General features: G+C 37.2%; 1 protein-coding gene across 3 annotated transcripts in view; it reads left to right on the forward strand.

Moving 5' to 3' along the window:
• The window catches only part of UBN2 (ubinuclein 2), a 79,696-nt gene that overhangs the window by 32,542 nt on the left and 26,400 nt on the right, over positions 1-20,754 (forward strand). For all 3 annotated transcript variants that reach the window (XM_043589686.1, XM_043589688.1, XM_043589687.1), the window contains 9 exons: positions 488-625; positions 1,233-1,336; positions 3,325-3,814; positions 8,502-8,572; positions 13,713-13,842; positions 16,878-16,996; positions 17,503-17,616; positions 18,202-18,345; positions 19,071-19,121. In XM_043589686.1, coding sequence (XP_043445621.1) covers positions 488-625; positions 1,233-1,336; positions 3,325-3,814; positions 8,502-8,572; positions 13,713-13,842; positions 16,878-16,996; positions 17,503-17,616; positions 18,202-18,345; positions 19,071-19,121 — 1,361 coding nt within the window. The remainder of the gene's footprint in view (positions 1-487; positions 626-1,232; positions 1,337-3,324; positions 3,815-8,501; positions 8,573-13,712; positions 13,843-16,877; positions 16,997-17,502; positions 17,617-18,201; positions 18,346-19,070; positions 19,122-20,754) is intronic.

Below are 20,754 nucleotides of genomic sequence, written 5' to 3' on the forward strand. Positions count from 1 at the left end.
ATATACTGATATGGTAGGAAATAAAATTTATTCCTTTTCTGTATGTTTAGTCATCTATTTTAACTTGTTTCAATTTCTCATCAGAATCATTTGTCTTTGGGGCACCTGCCTGGCTCAGTCAGTAGAGCATACGACTCTTGATCTCTGGGTGGCGAGTTCGAGCCCCACGATGGGCATAGAGATCACCTAAAAAATAAATAAAGGTTTGAAAAAAAAATTTGTCATTAAGAATAGTAGCAGTGATCCTTAAATTTTTCTCAGCAGATGATGGATATACTGAGGATTTGCTTCATTATTCCAGAATTTCCTTTTTTTATATATACTGAGTACTCTGGGCTCATTTTTATCCTAGATACCAACGTTTTCTAAATTTATTCCATAAACATCCTCTTTGCAGTCAGTTTTGTAGTTAGGATTTATGGATTTCTTTGATGTATTGGTAGAATTAATAATGGGATATATCTGAAACATTTTATTTTAAATATAGTATGACGAATTAGTTCCTGCTTCTCTAACAACAAAATATGGAGGCTTTTACATCAACACTGGCACTCTGCAGTTTCGCCAAGCTTCAGATACTGAAGAAGAAGATATTACAGACAACCAAAAGCACAAGCCCCCCAAAGTGAGTTTATCCAACACTGCAATGGTAATGAGAGTGTTCAATAAATACGGTATATTTTTTGAATTTACTTGTGGATATGAGAAAAAGTAAAATGCTAACCATTGTTTAATAAATCTGTAGTTATTTACCTGCTTTGAAGTAAAACTATGTAGATATAGGGAAAATTGATATTTACATCATAGTATAATTGTATTTTCTTTTAAGACTTCTCTCTCCATATGTGGCCTAATAATCTACTGTTTGGGGGATAAGGGTAAGTTTCTAGGATAGGTTAAGACTTGGTGTAGACATTAGCTTTCCCGAGACAGCTAATCCTATTTAAGATATATATGGTTTTAGGAAGTGAATAGTGTGTCCTTAGGTGTTTGTTGAAGCGTGATCCAAAGACTGACTTGTGCCAGAATCACCAAAATGTTTGTTAAAAACTAGGCAGTACTCAAAAACAAAAACAGATAGTGCTCATAGACCCCAAGAGTCTGCATTTTTAACAAGCATTTCTAATGCACACTGAACTTTGAGACAAAACACTGCCCTAGATGCTAGATCGCTAATCTAGCGAGTAAAGCATTGATCCTCCATTAAGCGATACTTTCTTTATCATTTGCAGATTCCCAAAATAAAAGAAGATGATATTGAGATGAAGAAGCGGAAGAGGAAAGAGGAAGGGGAAAAGGAGAAGAAACCAAGGAAAAAAGTCCCCAAACAACTGGGGTATGTAAAATTAAACACCCCAAGGGAACTAGGGTCAGAGCATGACTAGCTGCCCTTTTGGAAAGATCTATTTAGCATTCATTAACCCAGCTTAGCTGGGACTAATTTAATACTATATTTAAAAGTGTCAATGACCATTAACTTACATTTTAATAATATTAATATGTATTAAGTATAAGTTTTTATTAAAAAATAGAAGGCTTTGTCATCTTAGAGACTCATGGTGTTTTAGATCAGATTTACAAATTAGTTCATTAAGTATTTTGGTCGTTAAAATTTTTTACCAACAAGAACCAGTTTGAAAAGATGGTATAAACGTTGAGCAAGTTGTTTTCATCTTTTTGTCTTAAAACTAAACTTATTAGATGCCTGGGGATTGAGGACTGGCAGTAGTCTGTGTGAATGATTTATAGTTGTTTTAGTATTTAAAAAGTCATTTATTTAGCTCTTTAACACCTGTGACTTTAGGTAATGATATCACCTCCTAAATACCAAGTAGAATTTCTCGAAAGACTGAAGTCATAAGAATGAAATGTTTGTACCATGCGCCCATAAAATTACCAGTTGGTCTTACTTTTCCATGGCCTTTTTTTGGAGAACCAAGGGACAGAACTGTGACAGGCTGGATTTTCTTCCCTTCCTCACCAGGGGAGGTGCATCTGAACTTTGGGCTATCAGTATTCAAAAGCTTGATGTAGGGAGGTATTTATTCTCTCCTAAGCATGAGATTTTAGTGACCCTTGAATCATTAATTAAGAAAAAACATATATATATTACTAATGCATGTTTTAAATTCTCATTATTTACAAGTAAATTTCTTTAATGCCTTTTAATGAATTTGTTATTTTCTGGAATCTGTAGCTTATTCATGCAACACACACTTATTAAATACCTTTTATATACTAAGCATTGTTCTGGTTTCGGAGTATATAACAGTAGATAAAACACGGGCCTGCCCTCAAGGCACAAGTGATAGTTTCGATTCTGTAGTGCACCTAGAAGCGTGTATGCCATAGAATGTAAAAAAGATTTCTAGAGAAAAGTGTTAACTACACTGAGACACCTTTCCCCCATGGTTCCTATAGGGAGAAAGTTGTCATAGAAAATCACACATATGTGATTGCCTCACATGGCTGTTCCTAGAATGGAAGGTGAAAATGATCAGAAGGTAGTGGCAAAATAGGGTCTAGAAAGATTTTATATTTCTTTGGCAGTTTGTAGCACAAACCACCTGGGGTACCAGTTTGAAGGTGTACTGTGTGAGCTTCTCTGGTTGCTTATAAGGCAATTCTGTTTTCTCAAGTACATTTCTTTCTCTTTTTCTTTTTTCTTTTTTCTTCCTTCCTTCCTTCCTTCCTTCCTTCCTTCCTTCTTTCTTTCTTCTCTCTCTCTCTCTCTCTCTCTCTCTCTCGTGCATGTGCACATACACACTTGCACACAAACAGGGAAGGAGCATAGGGAGAGGGAGAGAGAGAATCTTAAGCTTGCTCCATGCCCAGCGCAGAACCTCACTCGGGGCTCGATCTCACGACTCTGAGATCATGACCTGAGCTGAAATCAAGAGTCAGATGCTCAACCGACTGAGCCACCCACACACCTCATAAGTGCATTTCTTTACTTGGTTAATTCTTTAGGTGACTACTTTATAGATGTGCTAAAGAATGTGAACATTCCAAAAAGAGTAGTTAGTTTGACTTCATAGACTTTAATAATCCTGAGTTACCTTCAGTTTTGTTTCTTTCTGTTGACTTTTGTCCTTTTGTTTTCTTCACTCTGGTGGCCATTTGCCTTTTCATTGTGGATATGTGGATTCACCTTTCCCAAGTGAGTCCAGATGATGATGAAGGTGCTGTTGTAAAAGGATGATGTAAGAAGAAATTTGCTTTCCCACCCATCAAATGACCGTTTTGATTATCTGTGCCTCCTTATTTACACGGGCTTTAAAATAAAATCCTACACAGCCTAACTGATCCCTTTTTTCTTCACAGAGTTGTGGCTCTAAATTCACACAAGTCTGAAAAAAAGAAGAAACGTTACAAAGATTCTCTTTCTCTAGCTGCCATGATACGAAAATTTCAGAAAGAGAAGGATGCATTGAAGAAGGAGCCTAACCCCAAAGTCCCAATGAACTTAACGACGTCCTCTCTGAATAAGACCCCCTCCACTGCCGTAGCATTGGGAAGTGATGTCTCGGACTTAAATCTGAACACTGCTGATCCGGACCTCCCCATTTTTGTTGGCACAAATGAACATGAACTGTTTCGGGAAGCTGAAAATGCCCTAGAGATGCTAGATGATTTCGACTTTGACAGATTACTGGATGCTGCTTCTGATGGTAGCCCCCTCTCTGAGTCAGGGGGAGAGAATGGAAACACCACCCAGCCAACCTATGCCTCTCAGGTTATGCCCAAGGTGGTGCCTACACTCCCAGAGGGTCTGCCTGTCCTTCTTGAAAAACGCATCGAAGACCTCCGTGTAGTAAGTGTAATGATTCCCTTGTTTCTTATTTGCCGCACAAACATAACAATAAATGCTTTTTATAAGGCAAAAATACGAACCCACAATCCCAACACCCATATAAACAATTTTTAATTTTCTGTATTTCCTTTCAGGCATTGGCTATATTTATAGGCCTTTGATTTTAAGTAGAAGTAGGTGTAGCTATAGTTATAGCATGATATGGGTGATTGTTTTATTATTTCATTTCAGCTTACAGTTTTCATAAATATAATTTTTATTGTAAAAGAAAATCATGTAAACACAACAGAGGGAAGGTAGGGGCAAATAGTAACACTGCAGGAGTGTACCTGAACGTGGTCCAGACTGTATTGACATCCGGTTTTTTTATAGTTGATTTTCCAACTAGTCCTTTGTAGCTAATCAGCACCCTTAGTAAGCATGCATTGTTCCCACTAGTACTTGAGAGCTGAGGTTTTAGCATGTCACATTAGATACCTCTCTAGATTGGCTTGGATTCATAATCTTTAACTAGCTGCAAATCCAGATAAATGTCATCACACTTACCCAGTTAATCTCAAGGAGATAGTATTTTGACTAAAAATAACACGCCAAATCTAGCTTAAAATGCCCTTCTTGATTACTTGAGGATTTGAACCCGGGCCATATTTGAACCCATGCCATATTTTAGTCCCTTTTTTTCCCTGACTACAAAAGTAAAACACACAATACAAAACATATTTCAGGAACACCTGACTGGCTCAGTCGGAAAAGCATGCAACTCCTCATCTCGGAGTCTTGAGTTTGAGCCCCATGTTGGGTGTAGAGATTACTAAAAAAAATAAATTAAAACCCCAAAACACCAAATATGTATTTCATACATATGGAAAGATTCCCCATAATCTGACATTCATTCCACACCCCCAACAGAGGTAACCACTATTAACTATGTATTTTTTTGGATTTTAATCCATGCATTTGCAAATGTTATATTATTATAAAAAATAATTAATGGGATTGTAATGTATGGACTGTTCAAAACTTGCTTCTTTCTTCTAGGATTAGTGTAATCCAATTTAAGTCATGTTTTAAAATTTACTAATAATCTTTTTATTGTATTTATTTCTCTTAACTTTTCCTAAAATTTAAATATCTGATTAGGGGAGTAATTAGATTTATCTAATTTTTTCAGTAACTGGCCCACAGATTTTATTTAGTAATTCTGTTATTTTTTCTGTTTCATTCTTTAGCATTTCTTCTAAACTTGTGACTTAATTGTAATTCCCTGTTAATTTAGTTACCCTTATTTTATTTTAATGAACTTCATTAGTCCAGGACTTAGAGAAGTGTGTTATTTTTTTAAACTTTTTAAAAAATGTTTTTATTTACTTTTGAGACTGAGAGAGACAGAGCATGAGCAGGGGAGGGGCAGAGAGAGAGGGAGACACAGAATCCAAAGCAGGCTCCAGGCTCTGAGCTGTCAGCACAGAGCCCAATGCGGGGTTCGAACTCATGGACTGCTAGATCATGACCTGAGCTGAAGTCTGACGCTTAACCCACTGAGCCACCCAGGCGCCCCTAGAGAAGTGTGTTAAAGTATCTCATTGCCAATATTTCTCTTAAAAATTTTTTTTAAAAATGTTTATTTATTTATTTTGAGAGAGAGAGAGCGTGACCAGGCGAGAGAGGCAGAAAATTTCACACTTAACCAACTAAGCCACCCAGGCGCCCTTATTGCTAGTGTTTCTTAGGTTATAGCTTGTGTTTACCATAGTTTTTGCTTTGTTTATTTCTATGCTGTGTTGTTTGACCCATAAAATTCTTGATGACTAGATCTTTTTTGTGATAATTATCATTTGGAGGTGACTTTTTGTGCTATTAATGCCTTTCATCTTGAATTTAGTTTTGTCTGATTTACTGTGGAGTTTTTATTTTTACATAGTATAGCTTTTCTTATCATTTACCTTCAACCTCTTTGATTTTCTTTATTTTAGCTCTTTCTCTTATAAGGCAGCGTAAAAATGGAAATTTGTTTATGGACCTCATTTGAGTCTTTTTCCTTTAACAAATGATTTTAACTTCTTCTAGTTGTTATAATTATGTAATTGATCTTTGTCATTTTCTTTTTTATTCTGTTTTATTACTTCCTCCTTTGTTTTCATTCTTTTGCTATTTTCTGTGCTTATTTTTTGAAAAGTATACAGTTTCTATAGTTTCGGTAATAAATGGGTTTTTTATTTAACCTTTTTAGCTACTCTGTGTAGGAAGTATGGGTCTCATTTCTTTTTTATGGTTCAGAAACTTGAGGTAGGTTATAGCTGGGTCAGGTCCACACAAGTAGTAAGTGGTAGAAATTTAACTACAATCCAAAGTATGGGCTTTTTGCTCTGCCATTTTGCCCATTCCTAAAATCTTTAGTTTCTTCTAAATTTGAAAAAGTGCTTAGTGATGCGATCCACATTTTTCAAGATGTAATTAATAATAATAGCTGCTGTTCATTTAGCAAAACTTGTACTCTGTCCTGAGCACGGACGGTACTGCCGGGTGTCCCAGAGCAGTTACCAGTCAGGAGGCAGCCCTGTGACTGCGCTCAGTGTGCTTCACCTACTGTGCAGTCTAGTCCTCCCACGGTCCAGTGACGTACGTAGTGTTCTTCCGTTTAATGGACGAGGAAACCAAGGTTCAAAAGGTTTAAATGCTTTGCTCAAGGCCACATAATTTTTAAGTGTCTGAGTCATGATTTGAAGGCAGAACCATGGAGCTCTGTAGCAGGCACTGTGCCTCTGTGTTATATGCCGTTCATTCTCACTTAAGAAACAAAACTGATTAGTAATGAGTGTGTTACGATCTTGTAAAAGCATTGTCTTCCATACCAAAAATTATTCTCTCTGTGGTAGCCCTGCCAGGGTTAATATATCTGTTCCATTGGTAGGAAATTATCAATAAGAAGTTTGATTTCACTTACTGGTATCTGTGACTTCTATTTTTTCTTTGAAATATGAGATGGAGGGGTGCTTGGGTGGCTCAGTTGGTTAAACAGCCGACTCTCGAGTTTGGCTCAGGTCATGATCTCACGGTTCGTGAGTTCAAGCCGCGTGTCTGGGCTCTGTGCTGAGAGCACGGAACCCACTTGGGATTCTCTCTCTCTCTCTCTCTCTCTCTCTCTCTCTCTCTTTCTGCCCCTCCCCCGCTCGTGCATGCTTTCTCTCTCTAAAAGTAAATAAATAAACTTAAAAAAAAAGAAATATGAGATGGTATTTTTTCTTTAGGAAGTGAGATTTCATCCTTGGCTTATATGCTTATGTCTGTATGATAAGGAGTTGCTTCTCATGACTCTTTTCTTACTTTGTAATATTCTTCTACTGTTCACCTTCTTGACTTTTTTTGATTCTCTTTCTTGACATTTAGTTTTCCTTACAGATTTCGTGTATTTCTGCCTGCTGCATATACGCAGTTTTCATTCTTTCTAATAAATACTAGGGCACATCTTAGAAATTTTCTTCTATTTATTACATGTAAAACTGTCAAATAACTTGATGGGTTGACATGGTCAGCATATGGCTTGCTCAGATTATTAGATCAGATTTCTTGATGTTTTCCATCTCATGGATCTCAACTACATCCTTTGTGATTTTCCCAGTAAATTTTGCTTATGGTAGAGTGTCTTGGTTTGTACCCTTGGTTTCTGGGCACCTGGTTAAGGTGACAATAATCATGAAAATATTATTCTTAAACTCATGGCATTAATATTTGCTTCTCCCTTGATAATAATCTTGGCTAAATTTTTTTGTTATTAGTAATTAGGTAGAACCTAGACTGGCTGCAGTTAGCTGAGTATCTTTGTACAGCATGGTCATGTTGCACAATTGAAATCGGAGGGCTTGTGGTCTGAGTCCTGGATCCACCACTTATTAAGTAGTGTGATTTGGGAGGGAGAAGGAGGCGGGATTAAAAAAAAAAAAGTAGTGTGATTGGGGGCATGCCACGTAACCCTCTGACAGATTTAGGTTCCTTATTTGTATAATGGGGGCTGTCATACCAATGTCATTGGCTGTTATGAGGATTAAACATGATAATGTGTGTAAAATAGAGGATATCAGACAGATCTTCTGTAGACAGTGTCTGTAGAAAGTGAGCCATCTGCTTTCTGTTATGTTGGAGATCACAGCAGTAATTAATAAAGCAATGGATAGTCAAAATGCACAAGATACTCAAAGCACGAAAAAATCTTGTATTTGGGATGCCTGGGTGGCTCAGTCAGTTGAGCATCTGACTTCAGCTCAGGTCATGATCTCACGGTTCATGGGTTCGGGCCCTGCGTAGGGCTCCGTGCTGACAGCTCAGAGCCTGGAGCCTGCTTCGGATTCTGTGTCTGCCCCTCTCCTGCTCATGCTCTGTCTCCCTGTCTCTCTCTCTCTCAAAATTAAAACAAAAAAAAATTTTTTTTTAAGTCTTGTCTGTATAATTTTGTTAATTTATAAAGATTGAGACAAATTAAGTACAGATATAATAGAAAACAGTGGTATATATGCTAAATTTGTTTCAACACTGCAATTGCCTACTCATGTCAGGTACTAAACTGAGTATGGATGATCCAAAGGGAAGTAAATCACAGTAGCCTCACCCTTTAGAAGCTTATTCTTTCCTAAATAGATATGGAAACAAATAATGTGTTGAAAGCGGTATTGACAATCCTATGTTTCTCTAGGCTGCCAAACTTTTTGATGAAGAAGGAAGGAAAAAATTCTTTACACAGGATATGAATAATATTCTTCTGGAGTAAGTAATTCTCTTCTTTGATTAAAAAACCTAAAAAATTATTTAAACTTTAAGAACTCATTTAAAACTATAGTTGATTACAACTTTACAGGTTGAATACTATTTTAGATTTAAATGTATTTTTTTGTCACTTTCTATGAAAGTGTCTTTCTGGAACAGCTCTGAGTGGTCATATTAATTTTGGTATATTTTCCTTCTATTTTCATTCAGACTTGGGAAAAATAATTCCATTGGTATCTAGCAAGGTTGTAGACAAACATTTGGAGATAAATGGAAAGTATGGTTTAAAGAAGAAATTCTGGTTGTGAGGTAGGAGAGAGGCAGTGTGGAGAAGAGAAAAGGAAGAGTGGGAGGGGGAGGCTGAAGGCCGACATAAGATACAGATTGTATTGAAATTAGTGACAGTTTTTACTCTCAGCTGGAGTTTGATACTAACAAAGCTGCACGTTCTAAGTTTGTGGCCAACTAAGCTGTCCTTATAAACCTAACGGCTTGTGAATTCTGACCATTGGTTATAGCATTTGAGTGTGTAATTAATTGCTGCAAGCAGAACTGGGCAAAAAAACAATCCTGGAGAAAACAGCACATGTTACTCCTCTCTCACGAAAATGATGTATGCCTGCTCTTAGTGGTTCAGTAGTGTTATATACAAAGAAACAAGGAGTGTTTCCACTACTGTGTGTGAGGCTTGTCTTTTAAATATACAATGAAGGTAGTTTCTCATATAAAAGATGATGGATTGGTTTGTTTTGATAACTGTTTTTAATTAAGGACAATCTCTCTTTTCTCTGGAATACTTAAAAGATCTTTCTGGTCCCCCATGGACCCATGAAACACCTAACCTAGTATGCCACCGGTATGGTGACAGGAATTTCTTGTTCCTGTTCTTCATTTTAGCCAGGGATTTTCAGACTGATTCTGTCTGCCTGGAAGCAAGGCAAATGTTTCCTGTCTGCGCCAGATCCTTTTACCTGGCTCCCTTTTCACCCCAGATTCAATGAAGAGTGTAACCATTACTCATCAGAGCTGTCCCAGATTCCACAGTCAGGAATCTGACCAGCTCTTCTTTTTCTTGCCACTTGAGAGCCCTAAGTTTACTAGAGCAGGTCCTTTTCCTGTGACTGAGACCATTGTTTTTTATTTTACTCTTCTGTAAGAGGGACCCTCTTTTTCTCTCCTGAGAGAAACAAAGGACCATCCTTGGGACCTAACATCTCAAATAAGCAGAATATCAACATTCCATTAACAGGCTTCTCTCTTTCTTGCTCTTTCTTTCTTTCTTTTTTTAAGTAATCTCTGCACCCAATGTGGGGGTCAAACTCACGACCCCAAGATCAAGAGTCGCATGCTCTACCCACTGAGCCAGCCAGATGCCCCCACCACCCCCAGCAGACTCCTCTTAATCTCTCCATGTCTGTCTTAAATCCTCTAATTTTTTTGGAGCCCTGTTTTTATTTCACAGAGTGTGCCTCCAGTTCTACAAGCCCTAGTGCTCAGAGTTTATTTTTTTTCCCTTTTAGTCACTTATTTATGCCCCCTGGCCTCTGTTCCCACTTTCCTAAATATCCCTGATTTCTTTGGACTGAGTTGATCTTCTAAGGGCATATGGCATGTGATTATTTTGAGTAGTAAATTCCCATGAAATGATTCACATGTATTGGCTCTGCCTCACCATTGCTTCTTTATGATGGGGAGAAAGGGAGGTAAGTTTATTGGAATAGGGAACGCTTTTTCTTTTTGCCTAATTGAGTTTGACTTGGATCAATAAATATACGGCATGCCAACTTGATCCTCCCCATTTCCTCCTTTACCTCAAGCAGACATTGCTAACAAAATCTTAATGCTCTTTGCCTGTGATCTCAATCCAACCTGAGTTCTGTTCAACAGATGCTCTAGGAAGGTACTACCAATCCCAGTGGACACTTGCAGTGAGCCCTGTTGTCTGCCATCTCATTGTTAGACGCTCCTTTAAGGAGCTCGTGAATGAGTATTGACTTTTGAATCTCAGTATGAATAGACTTATCAGTTGGTCTGTCTGTCTCACCCTCTCTGACATAAAGGAAAGTTACCAAAGTGAGGGGGTTGATCCTCTGCCACAGCTTTCCTTAGGGAAAACTCTCTTGAGGGATTACTTTGCATTTGGAAAAACGAACTTGGAACCACATCTTTAACCTATGCCACACCAGGCGTTCTTTAGGTAACACTAGAACCAGCCCATCTGAATAAAGTCATTCAGGGAAGGAGGGATCTTTTGAATTCTTGCTATAAAATAAATTTTCGATTTTGAGTTTGGGTTACTGCTCCCTAAGTCTTTCTTCAGTTACTAGTTTCAGTGGTTCTGTTATATGGATAGTATTGGTAAGGTATCTGAAATATTTGAGGAAAAATTCAAGAAATTTACTAGATTCTGGGGGCACCTGGGTAGCTCAGTCGGTTAAGCGTCTGACTTCGGCCCAGGTCACGATCTCATGGTTCGTGAGTTCGAGCCCCGCATTGGGCTCTGTGCTGACAGCTCAGAGCCTAGAGCCTGCTTCAGATTGTGTGTCTCCCGCTCTCTCTGTCCCTCCCCTGCTCGTGTGCTCTTTCTCTCTCTCTCAAAAATAAATGAACAGTAAAAAATTAAAAGAAAAAAAGAAATTGACTAGATTCCGAATTTATTTGGACTTAGGTTTTCTTTTACTAGTGTTTTTAAACTGATTGACTAAGATATGTATTCTGTTTTGTTGATTTTTTTAATGTTTATTTTTGAGAGAGAGCATGAGCCGGGGAGGTGCAGAGAGAGGGAGGAAAACAGAGGATCCAAAGCAGGCTCCATGCTGTTAGCAGAGACCTCGTCATGGAGCTTGAACTCAGGAACCGCGAGATCAGGACCAGAGCCAAAGTTGGACGCTTAACTGACCGAGCCACCCAGGAGCCCCTGTATTCTGTTTTTTAAAAAGAGGGAGAAGGGTGCCTGGCTGGCTCAGTTGATAGAGCATGTGACTTGGTCTTGGGGTCAAGATTCCAAGCCCCACATTGGGTGTAAAGCTTACTTAAAAAACAGTTATTAAAAAGAGGGAGTTGATGGGATGGGAAGATTTATTTATGTATCAATTATGGTGAAATGATTGTATTTCTAGAATTTTTGTGTGAAAATATAGGTAAGACTAAGCGTTCCTGAGCCAGAAGAATCTTTTTTATAAAGTTGGCCATTGCTTCAGGTGTGGATTCCTATGTTGTGTTTCTTTGAGCCTTCTTCAGAGGCAAATGAGAGCCTTGTACATACAGATGGGGGTGTAAAAGTGGCTTTCAAACTTATATACTCAGGAAATCCAGTGTTTGTCCTCCAGTGCATTATCAGCAGGTGGTCCCAGTATATTTTTATCCATTTAGAGCCTGTAGTAATCTCATGCTTATAATTTATTATCAGAGGGTTGAGACCCAGTCATTGTAACATTCTTGCATGGATATCTGCTTTGGGGACAGACTTTACTTAAAGAAGGAAAGAAAAGACAAGAAACCTGGTAGAGAGAAGGGGTCAGACTCAGGAAAGTTCATTGCTTTGGGAGAACCTTTATTTTTCTGAAATGTGAAAATACCTGAAATTCAAACTTTGATTGGCATGTGTTTTTAGTCATCTGCAGATCCTTCTTAGACCTTAGAAGATTGCAATTCTTAGGAAAAAAAATAAATAACTGTATGAGGGATGTGTGTTTAAAATATACTGCTGTCAGGTAGGATTTTGTATATATTTGTGATAGACCAGTATAGTCTATAACCTTAAAGGTTAATATGCTTCTCTGATTTTTCCTTAGTATTGGCTTAGCAGCAGGGAGTCAGTTCTTCCTGTTTTCGAGTTTCGCCCTCTTTGGAAACCACTTATTTTTTTAAGTATGTCACTGAGTCAATCTATTCTTAATTGAAATCTCTTACTACTTGGAGTTTCTATTTTATTTTCAGCTTCAACTACCGTTTAATAACAGGGCAAGCGTAGAAAGCCTCCTACCCAGAGTCTAGACTTTTAATAAAGCTTCACGCATAATTTATTTAACCAAATGTTTATACACAGAACTCATGACAGTAATGGTTGTTTCCCATATGATCCTGTGCATTTGACCTTCTGGTTCTTATAGATCCTAAACATTTTTCTATTTGTATATTGTATTTGACTTCTTTAATACCAAGCATTTTCTCTTGCCAATGCTAAGAGCATAGTTTTCCACATTTCACTGTTTCTGAACTTGCAGTGTATCTTCTAAGTGATGGATATATTTGATAGGCAGGGTTTCTTCCCCAAAAGCTGTTAACTGAATCTATTTATGAGAATTATTTATTAAATCTATCTATACGTTGTCCTATCATAGAATGTGATGATTTGGATGTAGTTTGTTGCCAAGAGCTCCAGTTAAGTCTTGGCCTTCGAATTAGCATCTGTTCCTATCTTCCTACAATAGCAGCTGCCAGATTTAGTGTCTTCCATCTTGGGAGAAACCTCCGTTATTTCTTGGTAGACTTGTCCAGCTGGGAATACGGTGGCTGTTAAAACTCTTTTCCTTTTTTTTTTTTTTTTCCCCTTCTTTAAATAACTATTAGGCTAAATACCCATTTAACAATTTATTTTTGCTCTAAAAAACTAATTTATAAATGGAAACAGGAACTGAAGAATTGGAATAAATTGAGCCAACTATTAAGTATCTAATTTGTGCAAGGCAGGCATAATAAGGGAGACAAATGGATAAAACAGTCTGTATGTGTAGCCAGAAGAGCTTTACCTCTTCTGGATCTGCAATTTTTTCAGACACCTCTAAGGAAAAAATATTCTAAGAACTTATTGAAACTATGTGACTCTCTAGCTTAGCAATTGTGGTGGGGGGAGAGGGGATGTGAATATCTATCTCTTTGAGGAAATGAGGTTTTGGTTAATAATGGAGTTCTTATGCTTTACCCAAAAATGTAGGCTTTGTCCCTGTTCATCAAAAAATTAGTCACCAGACTACTTATGTTTATATAAATTCTCTGTATATTTTTTTCCTTGAAAAATACTGTCTAGGAGATCGTGGAAAGATAAAACGAGAGAAGAGTCATTGCTTTTACCTCCTTGCTTATGTATTAGTACCTAAACGAAATTCTGTACTATTTATTTGTTGTTGTTTTTGTTCAGCATTGAGTTACAGCTACAGGAACTAGGCCCTGTCATTCGTAGTGGTGTCTACTCCCATCTTGAAGCTTTTGTGCCATGCAATAAAGAAACACTGGTGAAACGTCTAAAGAAGTTACATCTCAACGTCCAGGTAAGAAGAGGAACAATAATATCCGTATCTGGAGTTTTATAACCTATAAAGAGACTAGTTTCTATTTGGGACTTTTGCATATTAGTTGCTTTATACTCTTAATTGTATGTATTGAATAACCATAGGAGGTTATTAAAGGCATAGAAAATCTCTTGAAAAAAATTACTTTTAAACAGTTGAAAAGGCTAGACGAGAATGTTTCCTAAGGCGTAGATTCCTGGACTGGTAAATTAATGTCAGTTCCACAGGTGATACAACTTTGCCCTCAACAAATATCTGACAGATTTATAACTCGGTTTTCTTATTACTGAAATGGATCTGTACAGATTTGTTCATGCCTACGTTACAAAAACTGAGAAAGAATCACAGGGTGACGTGTAAACTTGGAGATTTTTTTGTGTGTAATCATCCATATTTTGCTAGATTCTTCTCCCCTAAAACACCACCAAGTAAGTTTGAATGCTTCCAGTGGTCAGAAACTTATTTCATTATAATATCAGAAAGTTCTTCTGTGCACTGAGACATATCCAGGTGCTTTCCACCCTATTGGTCCTGATTCTACCTTTGAGTCCATTCATAAACCTAATTATTTGTCACCTTCATGGCTTTCATGTTTTTGAAAGCTTGTATTATGTCCCCTCCTTCACTTCCATATAAGGTGGTTTTCAGTACCTTCACTGCCTGATGATTTTTCCCTTATGATTTATTTGATTATTTTTTAAATATTTATAACTTGCAAGTAATAGGAAATAATGCAGTTTAAGACAAGAAAGGACATTTTTTTTTTCTATTAATAAAGGTATTTGATGGAATTAAAAGTACATACGAGCGGCACGTGGGTTGCTCAGTCAGTTGAACATCTGACTTTGGCTCAGGCCACGATCTCACAGTTCGTGAGTTTGAACCCCACATCGGGCTCTCTGCTGTCAGCGCGGAGCCTGCTTTGGGTCCTGTGTCCTCCTCTCTCTTTCCCCCTCCTCTGCTCATGTGCACACGCACTCTCTCTTTCTCTCTCTCTCAAAAACAAAACAAAAGAAAACAAAAAACAACCAGAAAGGGATGGGAACTGATAATTTGGATTAGCTCTTGTTTTTCTCTCCCTGTGTCTTATTTTTATCCTTTTATGTGCATCTGAAAGTAAGATTACTTCATTCTCAAGGTTTTATATTATAGAAAGGCCACACACAGAGACTGACTCAACCCTCTCATCCCAATCCAAGTTTTTGGATCAGGAAATCTGATTATACTATGTTGGGTCAACCTAAACTTTTCTGGCCAGAGGTTGGGAGTCAGCACAACATGGCTGGCCAAGGGCCTCCATAGCTGATGGGGGAATGAACGGTGCCTAGGACCACTAGTATTAAGAGCTGATTGGCATAGAATTCTTTATTATAGGTATTATACTTCTGTTAATAAAATAACTCTTTTGAATTCAGAAACTGTAAGTTCTTTCTCAACGTAAAGCAGAGTAATCAGCAAATGGAATTTACTCGAGGTCACAGATTTTGTGTGACCTGGCTCCTTTTTTTTTTGCCTGGCTCCTTCAGACATTGACTGCTGGAGCTCACTGCCATACATTCAGGTGACAGACATGGGTACCAGTGAAAAAAGGAACTAGAGGCAGGAGAACAACTTTTCATACATTATAAAATATTTTCTAAGGGGCATTTCAGATTTGATGTTTGAAGTTATTTAATATTCCTGTTCTTCCTGTGGAAGAAGACATCTATCTTAACCTTTGATTTTCTTCATATGGTTTTATCATGTATACTTTATTTATTTATTTATTTATTTATTTATTTATTTATTTTAATGTTAATTTTTTGAGAGAGAGAGACAGAGCATGAGCGGGGAAGGGGCAGAGAGAGAGGGAGACACAGAATCGGAAGCAGGCTCAAGGCTCCGAGCTGGCAGCGCAGAGCCCGATGCGGAGCTTGAACCCACTGTCTGTGAGATCATGACCTGAGCTGAAGTTGGACACTCACCTGACTGAGTCACCCAGGCGCCCCTGTCATGTATACTTTTAATCCCTAAATACTATATTATTTGATTTTGCATGTTTTTGAGCTCCGTATGAATGGAGTCATCCTGTCTCCATACTTTTCCTCTGCAGCTTGCTTTTTTACACTGAATATTATGTACCTCAGATTTAGCTATGTCTTTACTTGTGGAGGACTCCAGTTGTACTGCTCTACAGTGTGTACACTGCTCCCTTCTGTTAATACATCCCAGTTATTGTGTCTTTTTTACGGCTGATGGATAGGTGGGTTGTTCCCAGGCAGATAGTCGCAGCTACAGAATTAGGAAGTGATCGCCTAGGAACCCTGATACTGGACGTTCACATTTCTTTTAATAGGATTTTGTAGCAGACACTGTAACGTGTGCAGTAATGTTTGTTAACTGGTATGCATGAAAACAGTAAGAGTCTTCCAGTTTCCTCTTTCTCTTTGACCTTGACCGTGTAACTTTGCTTGCAGCGTAAGTCACAATTGGTAACAATAAACGAAAGAACAGGTTGCCAACGTCCAGTCGGTTGTCACCCAAACCAAATTATGTGTTCTAGTGTTGCAAAGCAGTATCTCCTCTCATGGTACCCCATCAAAATGGGGATCGACCGGTAGTAGCCTGCATAGTGTAGATTTTGTTCTTTACTTAATTTTTTATGACATTTGAAGTGTCCGTATAATTTCTTGGCCAAACGTGGGGCATTTTTAAGAATGTAAAGGAATACGTTGTGTGTCAGCTCTACTCGAATAAAACATTTTTTTTAAAGAAACAAGTGTAAAGAACACTATTAATTATGCTGGGGTAATTACCAGGCACAAACTAGGATTCTCGTTGGCTGCCTGGGAAGTATGGTCATTCTAATTTTATATCCAATGTGCCTCCTGAAGACTGAGTGCTGTAGAAGAAATGTCCATATTTAAATATGCTTACATTTTAAATCTATAATTAGTGTCTTTTGAGAATCTGCTTGCAAAATAATTTTTTGTAAATGTATTTAAAAAAACTTGTATTTTTTTTTCCCCCCTCAGGATGATCGTTTAAGAGAACCTCTGCAAAAACTGAAACTGGCTGTTAGCAATGTCATGCCTGAACAGCTATTTAAATACCAGGAGGACTGCCAAGCTCGCAGTCAAGCTAAGTGTGCCAAGTATGTACCTCTTCTGTTTGGACTGGCTTTTGCATTTGAGAAATATTTTTAGCTCTTGGGGATTGGTCTTATGTGGACTTTATCACCAAATAGAAATCCACATATGCCACTGAAACAGTATAATTGAATATTTTCTAAATGACACAACACTTCCCATTCAGTTGCTTTGATGTCAAAAGCAAAAGTTCTGTTGATCTAGTGGATGGGTGTGATGAAAGCAAGAGCTGGCACTGGTTGGGTATTTCCCATGTCACCCAATTTAACTGGCTGAAGTCAGTATTTTCTGAACTCAAAGATAAGTAATCATGCCCTTAAATGACACAGCTTGAAGACCTAATTTACCAAACTACTTCATGATGCTCTTCAAAATATTATGTATAAAGGTAGATTATTTACTCTGCCTTTTGAGTTAACATTCAGTTAAGCAATTTAACAGGTGTCTCTGGAGCATATCATAGGCACTGTTGGGTTAGAACTTCGCTTCATAAAATCTTTTTCATTTTTAGGTTGCAGACAGACGAAGAACGAGAGAAAAATGGATCTGAGGAAGATGATGATGAGAAACCGGGGAAGCGTGTCATAGGACCAAGAAAGAAATTCCACTGGAATGACACCATCAGGTAAAATTTGACCAAAGCCTTCACTTTTAACCAAATGGACAATGCGGAACTAAGGTTTCTAATAAAAAGAATATATAGTAAATGGAAGAGTAGATTGGCAGCAACCAAAAATTGGTGTGTAGGAAAAATTTATTCAAGAGAAGTTTGATTTGGTCCTGGTATCTTTAGAGTGCTCTCACTTTTATTTTCATATGCTACTTTCTATAAACTAATCTTCTAATTATTAAGTCAGTCATATTGGCTTCAGAAGGTGAAGTACTCTGTATACATCTGTAATCAGTCATCTTTTTTGACCAATATTTCTGTACGCCAAATAGAGGGTTTGGTTGCAGGACTATCCCTTTCAGTCTTTGGTGCCTAGATGAAAGGTATCAAAGGAAATTGTTTCATATTGGGGATTTGGCTGTAGTGCAATGAGTGATGTGTGTTAGAAATTATTTATCTTCATGTCATCTGAATTCTTGAGATAATATTCTTTATTATTGCTGTCAGATTTATGTGCTTAAAAAAAATCTGTTTCAAACTTACTTTTCCACAATTTTGCAGTCAGATTTATATATAAATATATATTTTTAATCTGTTTAGAACTTTGTTATGTAACCTTGTTGAGATCAAATTGGGATGCTATGAGTTAGAGCCAAATAAAAGCCAGTCCGCTGAGGATTATCTTAAATCCTTTATGGAGACAGAGGTGAAACCATTGTGGCCTAAGGGCTGGATGCAGGCAAGGTAAGAAATATGACATCCTAGATTTTATTTTACTTTCTTATTGTTGCTGTGTTTAAAGATACATGTATAGAGACAGATATGTGACATTCATTTTGCTAAGAACCTAGTGTGTTTAGCGTTCTCTATAGTCCTCTCAGATGATCTCTGCTTTGAAAACTTCAGGCACTGAAAAGACAAAATGGTTAGTCACAGGGACGTGGAGATACAGAGATACACATAAAGGTGACTTTTTTGCCAACCACTTTCTCTTTTTTTGCACCTGACTTTGCTAATAGAGAAAATGGGTGGAGAGGTAGATGGCTATAAACTTTGGGAGGGGACTTCACATAGGTATCATGAAGATAAGCCTAGAGCTGAATACAAAATTGAGAGTGTAGAAATAGAGACACACAACCTTGGGTTCTGTGGTCAATAGTCAATATAGAGTGGTGTCTCAAAAATGCATAGTCGTCCAATTTAAACCATAAAGCGTTAAGAATGTTAAGATAGGCAGCTGTCGCAACCAGTTAAATCAACAGAAAACATCTTTTGATCTCTTAAAAGATTTAAATAAATAAATCTTCTATAAAACTCCCTGTAAGATTACTGAATTTACTCTGTGCCATTATAACTTCCATTTGATAAATAAGCAAGTAATAGACTGTTGAAAACCATGTGAGTAAAATGAAAAAGTGGTTATCATTATCTGTTACACAAAAATAATTGTGTCCTTTTAACTTTTGCAGAATGCTTTTTAAGGAAAGTCGGAGTGTACATAATCATCTTACTTCTGCTCCGTGAGTAAAACAGACTCCATAGTTCTTCATTTGTTTTTACTCACATTATGTGCTTTAGTAAACAAAAGTACTATTTATTAAATGCTAGGCAACATAGTACTTAAATGTACATTTAGACGATCTCCATTTTACTACTGCCTTTTTTTCCAAAAAGAATCATTTTTCTGTTGACCTGAGACCACATTTATCTGTTTAATAGTTCTCAGGCTAGTCTCCAAACACCTGAATCTATGCTGGCCTGAGATCTGGCGGCTAGGAGCCATGTAGACAGGAAGGCTCTGATGGTTTCCTTTGTTCCTGGGCCTTCTTCCCTCCAGTTATTTTGTGTCCTTTTTCTTTCCCTCTTAATGATGATCAGCATAGCTAACCCGTAGCTTTGTGCCTTGGAAGACAGTTTCTTACACATACCTACCCTGCCTTGCCTTGCAGAGTGCTTCATTCTACAAAATTAATCTATTTTTCATGCCCTTCCCTTCTGTTCAAAACTGAGTATTTCCCTAGTGGTATGATTACTAAAGAAAAGTCTCTGATCCTGGTAGGCAGTAGTAAAAAGCTGGGTTTTTTGTGGTTATATTTTTGGGTGAATACTGGTTGACTCAACAAGAATTTTATATTTACCTACAACTTAGGGCTATTTCTCTGCACCATAGAAGTGTAATAGTAAGAGTTAATAAAATATACAATTAGCAAGTCACTGAGAATTTACAGACCACTGTAATTCAATATTCTAAGAGGTCTGGTTAACAACTGGGTAACATTACAAAACTCTCCATCTCCTTGTGTACAATTATAATGGAATCTTTTACAACTCTTAGGAAGGACACTTTGTTAGTATACTATCAGAGTTATGTTGGGTTGATTGTGGTTTTTGGTTCTTGCTATTCTTGTTTATTGAGTATAAATTTGGGATAAGTTTGGTTTCATACACATAGGTTTACTTTGTTGCTGGTGGTTTAATTATCCTGGGGTGGGGGGTATATGTATATGTGTGTGTATGTATTGGTGTCAATAATATTTCTGGCCTTTAATTTCCCTATAGTTCTAAAATCACAAATGTGTTACAATTCAGGTATAAATAATTCATCCCTTTAAATCTAAAGCATATATTTACATAGACCCTCTCTTCAGTTTTTTAGGTGGCTTTATTATTATGACTAACTTGTGTTTTGTTTTGTCTTGTTTTGCTTTGTATCAGAAAGTACAAATCTATGGGATGCGTGGGCCTGATATCTTTTGCCCCAATGGTCTTTATCAAAAAAACTTGGAAAATTACTGTCGCCTTAATGAAGTTGTAGATTGGCAGTTTTAATCAAGATATTTGTTAATTTAATGGATGACATTTCAATTTAGTGAAGTAGAAATACTCAGTGTGAGGTATTTTAGCTTGTTAACCCTTTAGTTATTCAACAGACATTTGGGTACTTTCTCCTCTTGTGGAACACATAAGATTTTTGTCTTCAAACTTTTTCACACTGGTTCCCAAAGTTTCCAGGGTTGCATGGTATTTTACTTGCCTTTTATCCTCCTGTCATTTTGACATTTTTTATTTGAATTCTCATATTAAAATAATTTTCTTTAAAAAAGAGAATTTTATTTTTTTAAATAATACCTTATTTACAAGTTCTTGGCATTG

The sequence above is a fragment of the Prionailurus bengalensis genome, chromosome A2 (genome assembly GCF_016509475.1).
Source record: "Prionailurus bengalensis isolate Pbe53 chromosome A2, Fcat_Pben_1.1_paternal_pri, whole genome shotgun sequence".
NCBI classification, from domain to species: domain Eukaryota; kingdom Metazoa; phylum Chordata; class Mammalia; order Carnivora; family Felidae; genus Prionailurus; species Prionailurus bengalensis.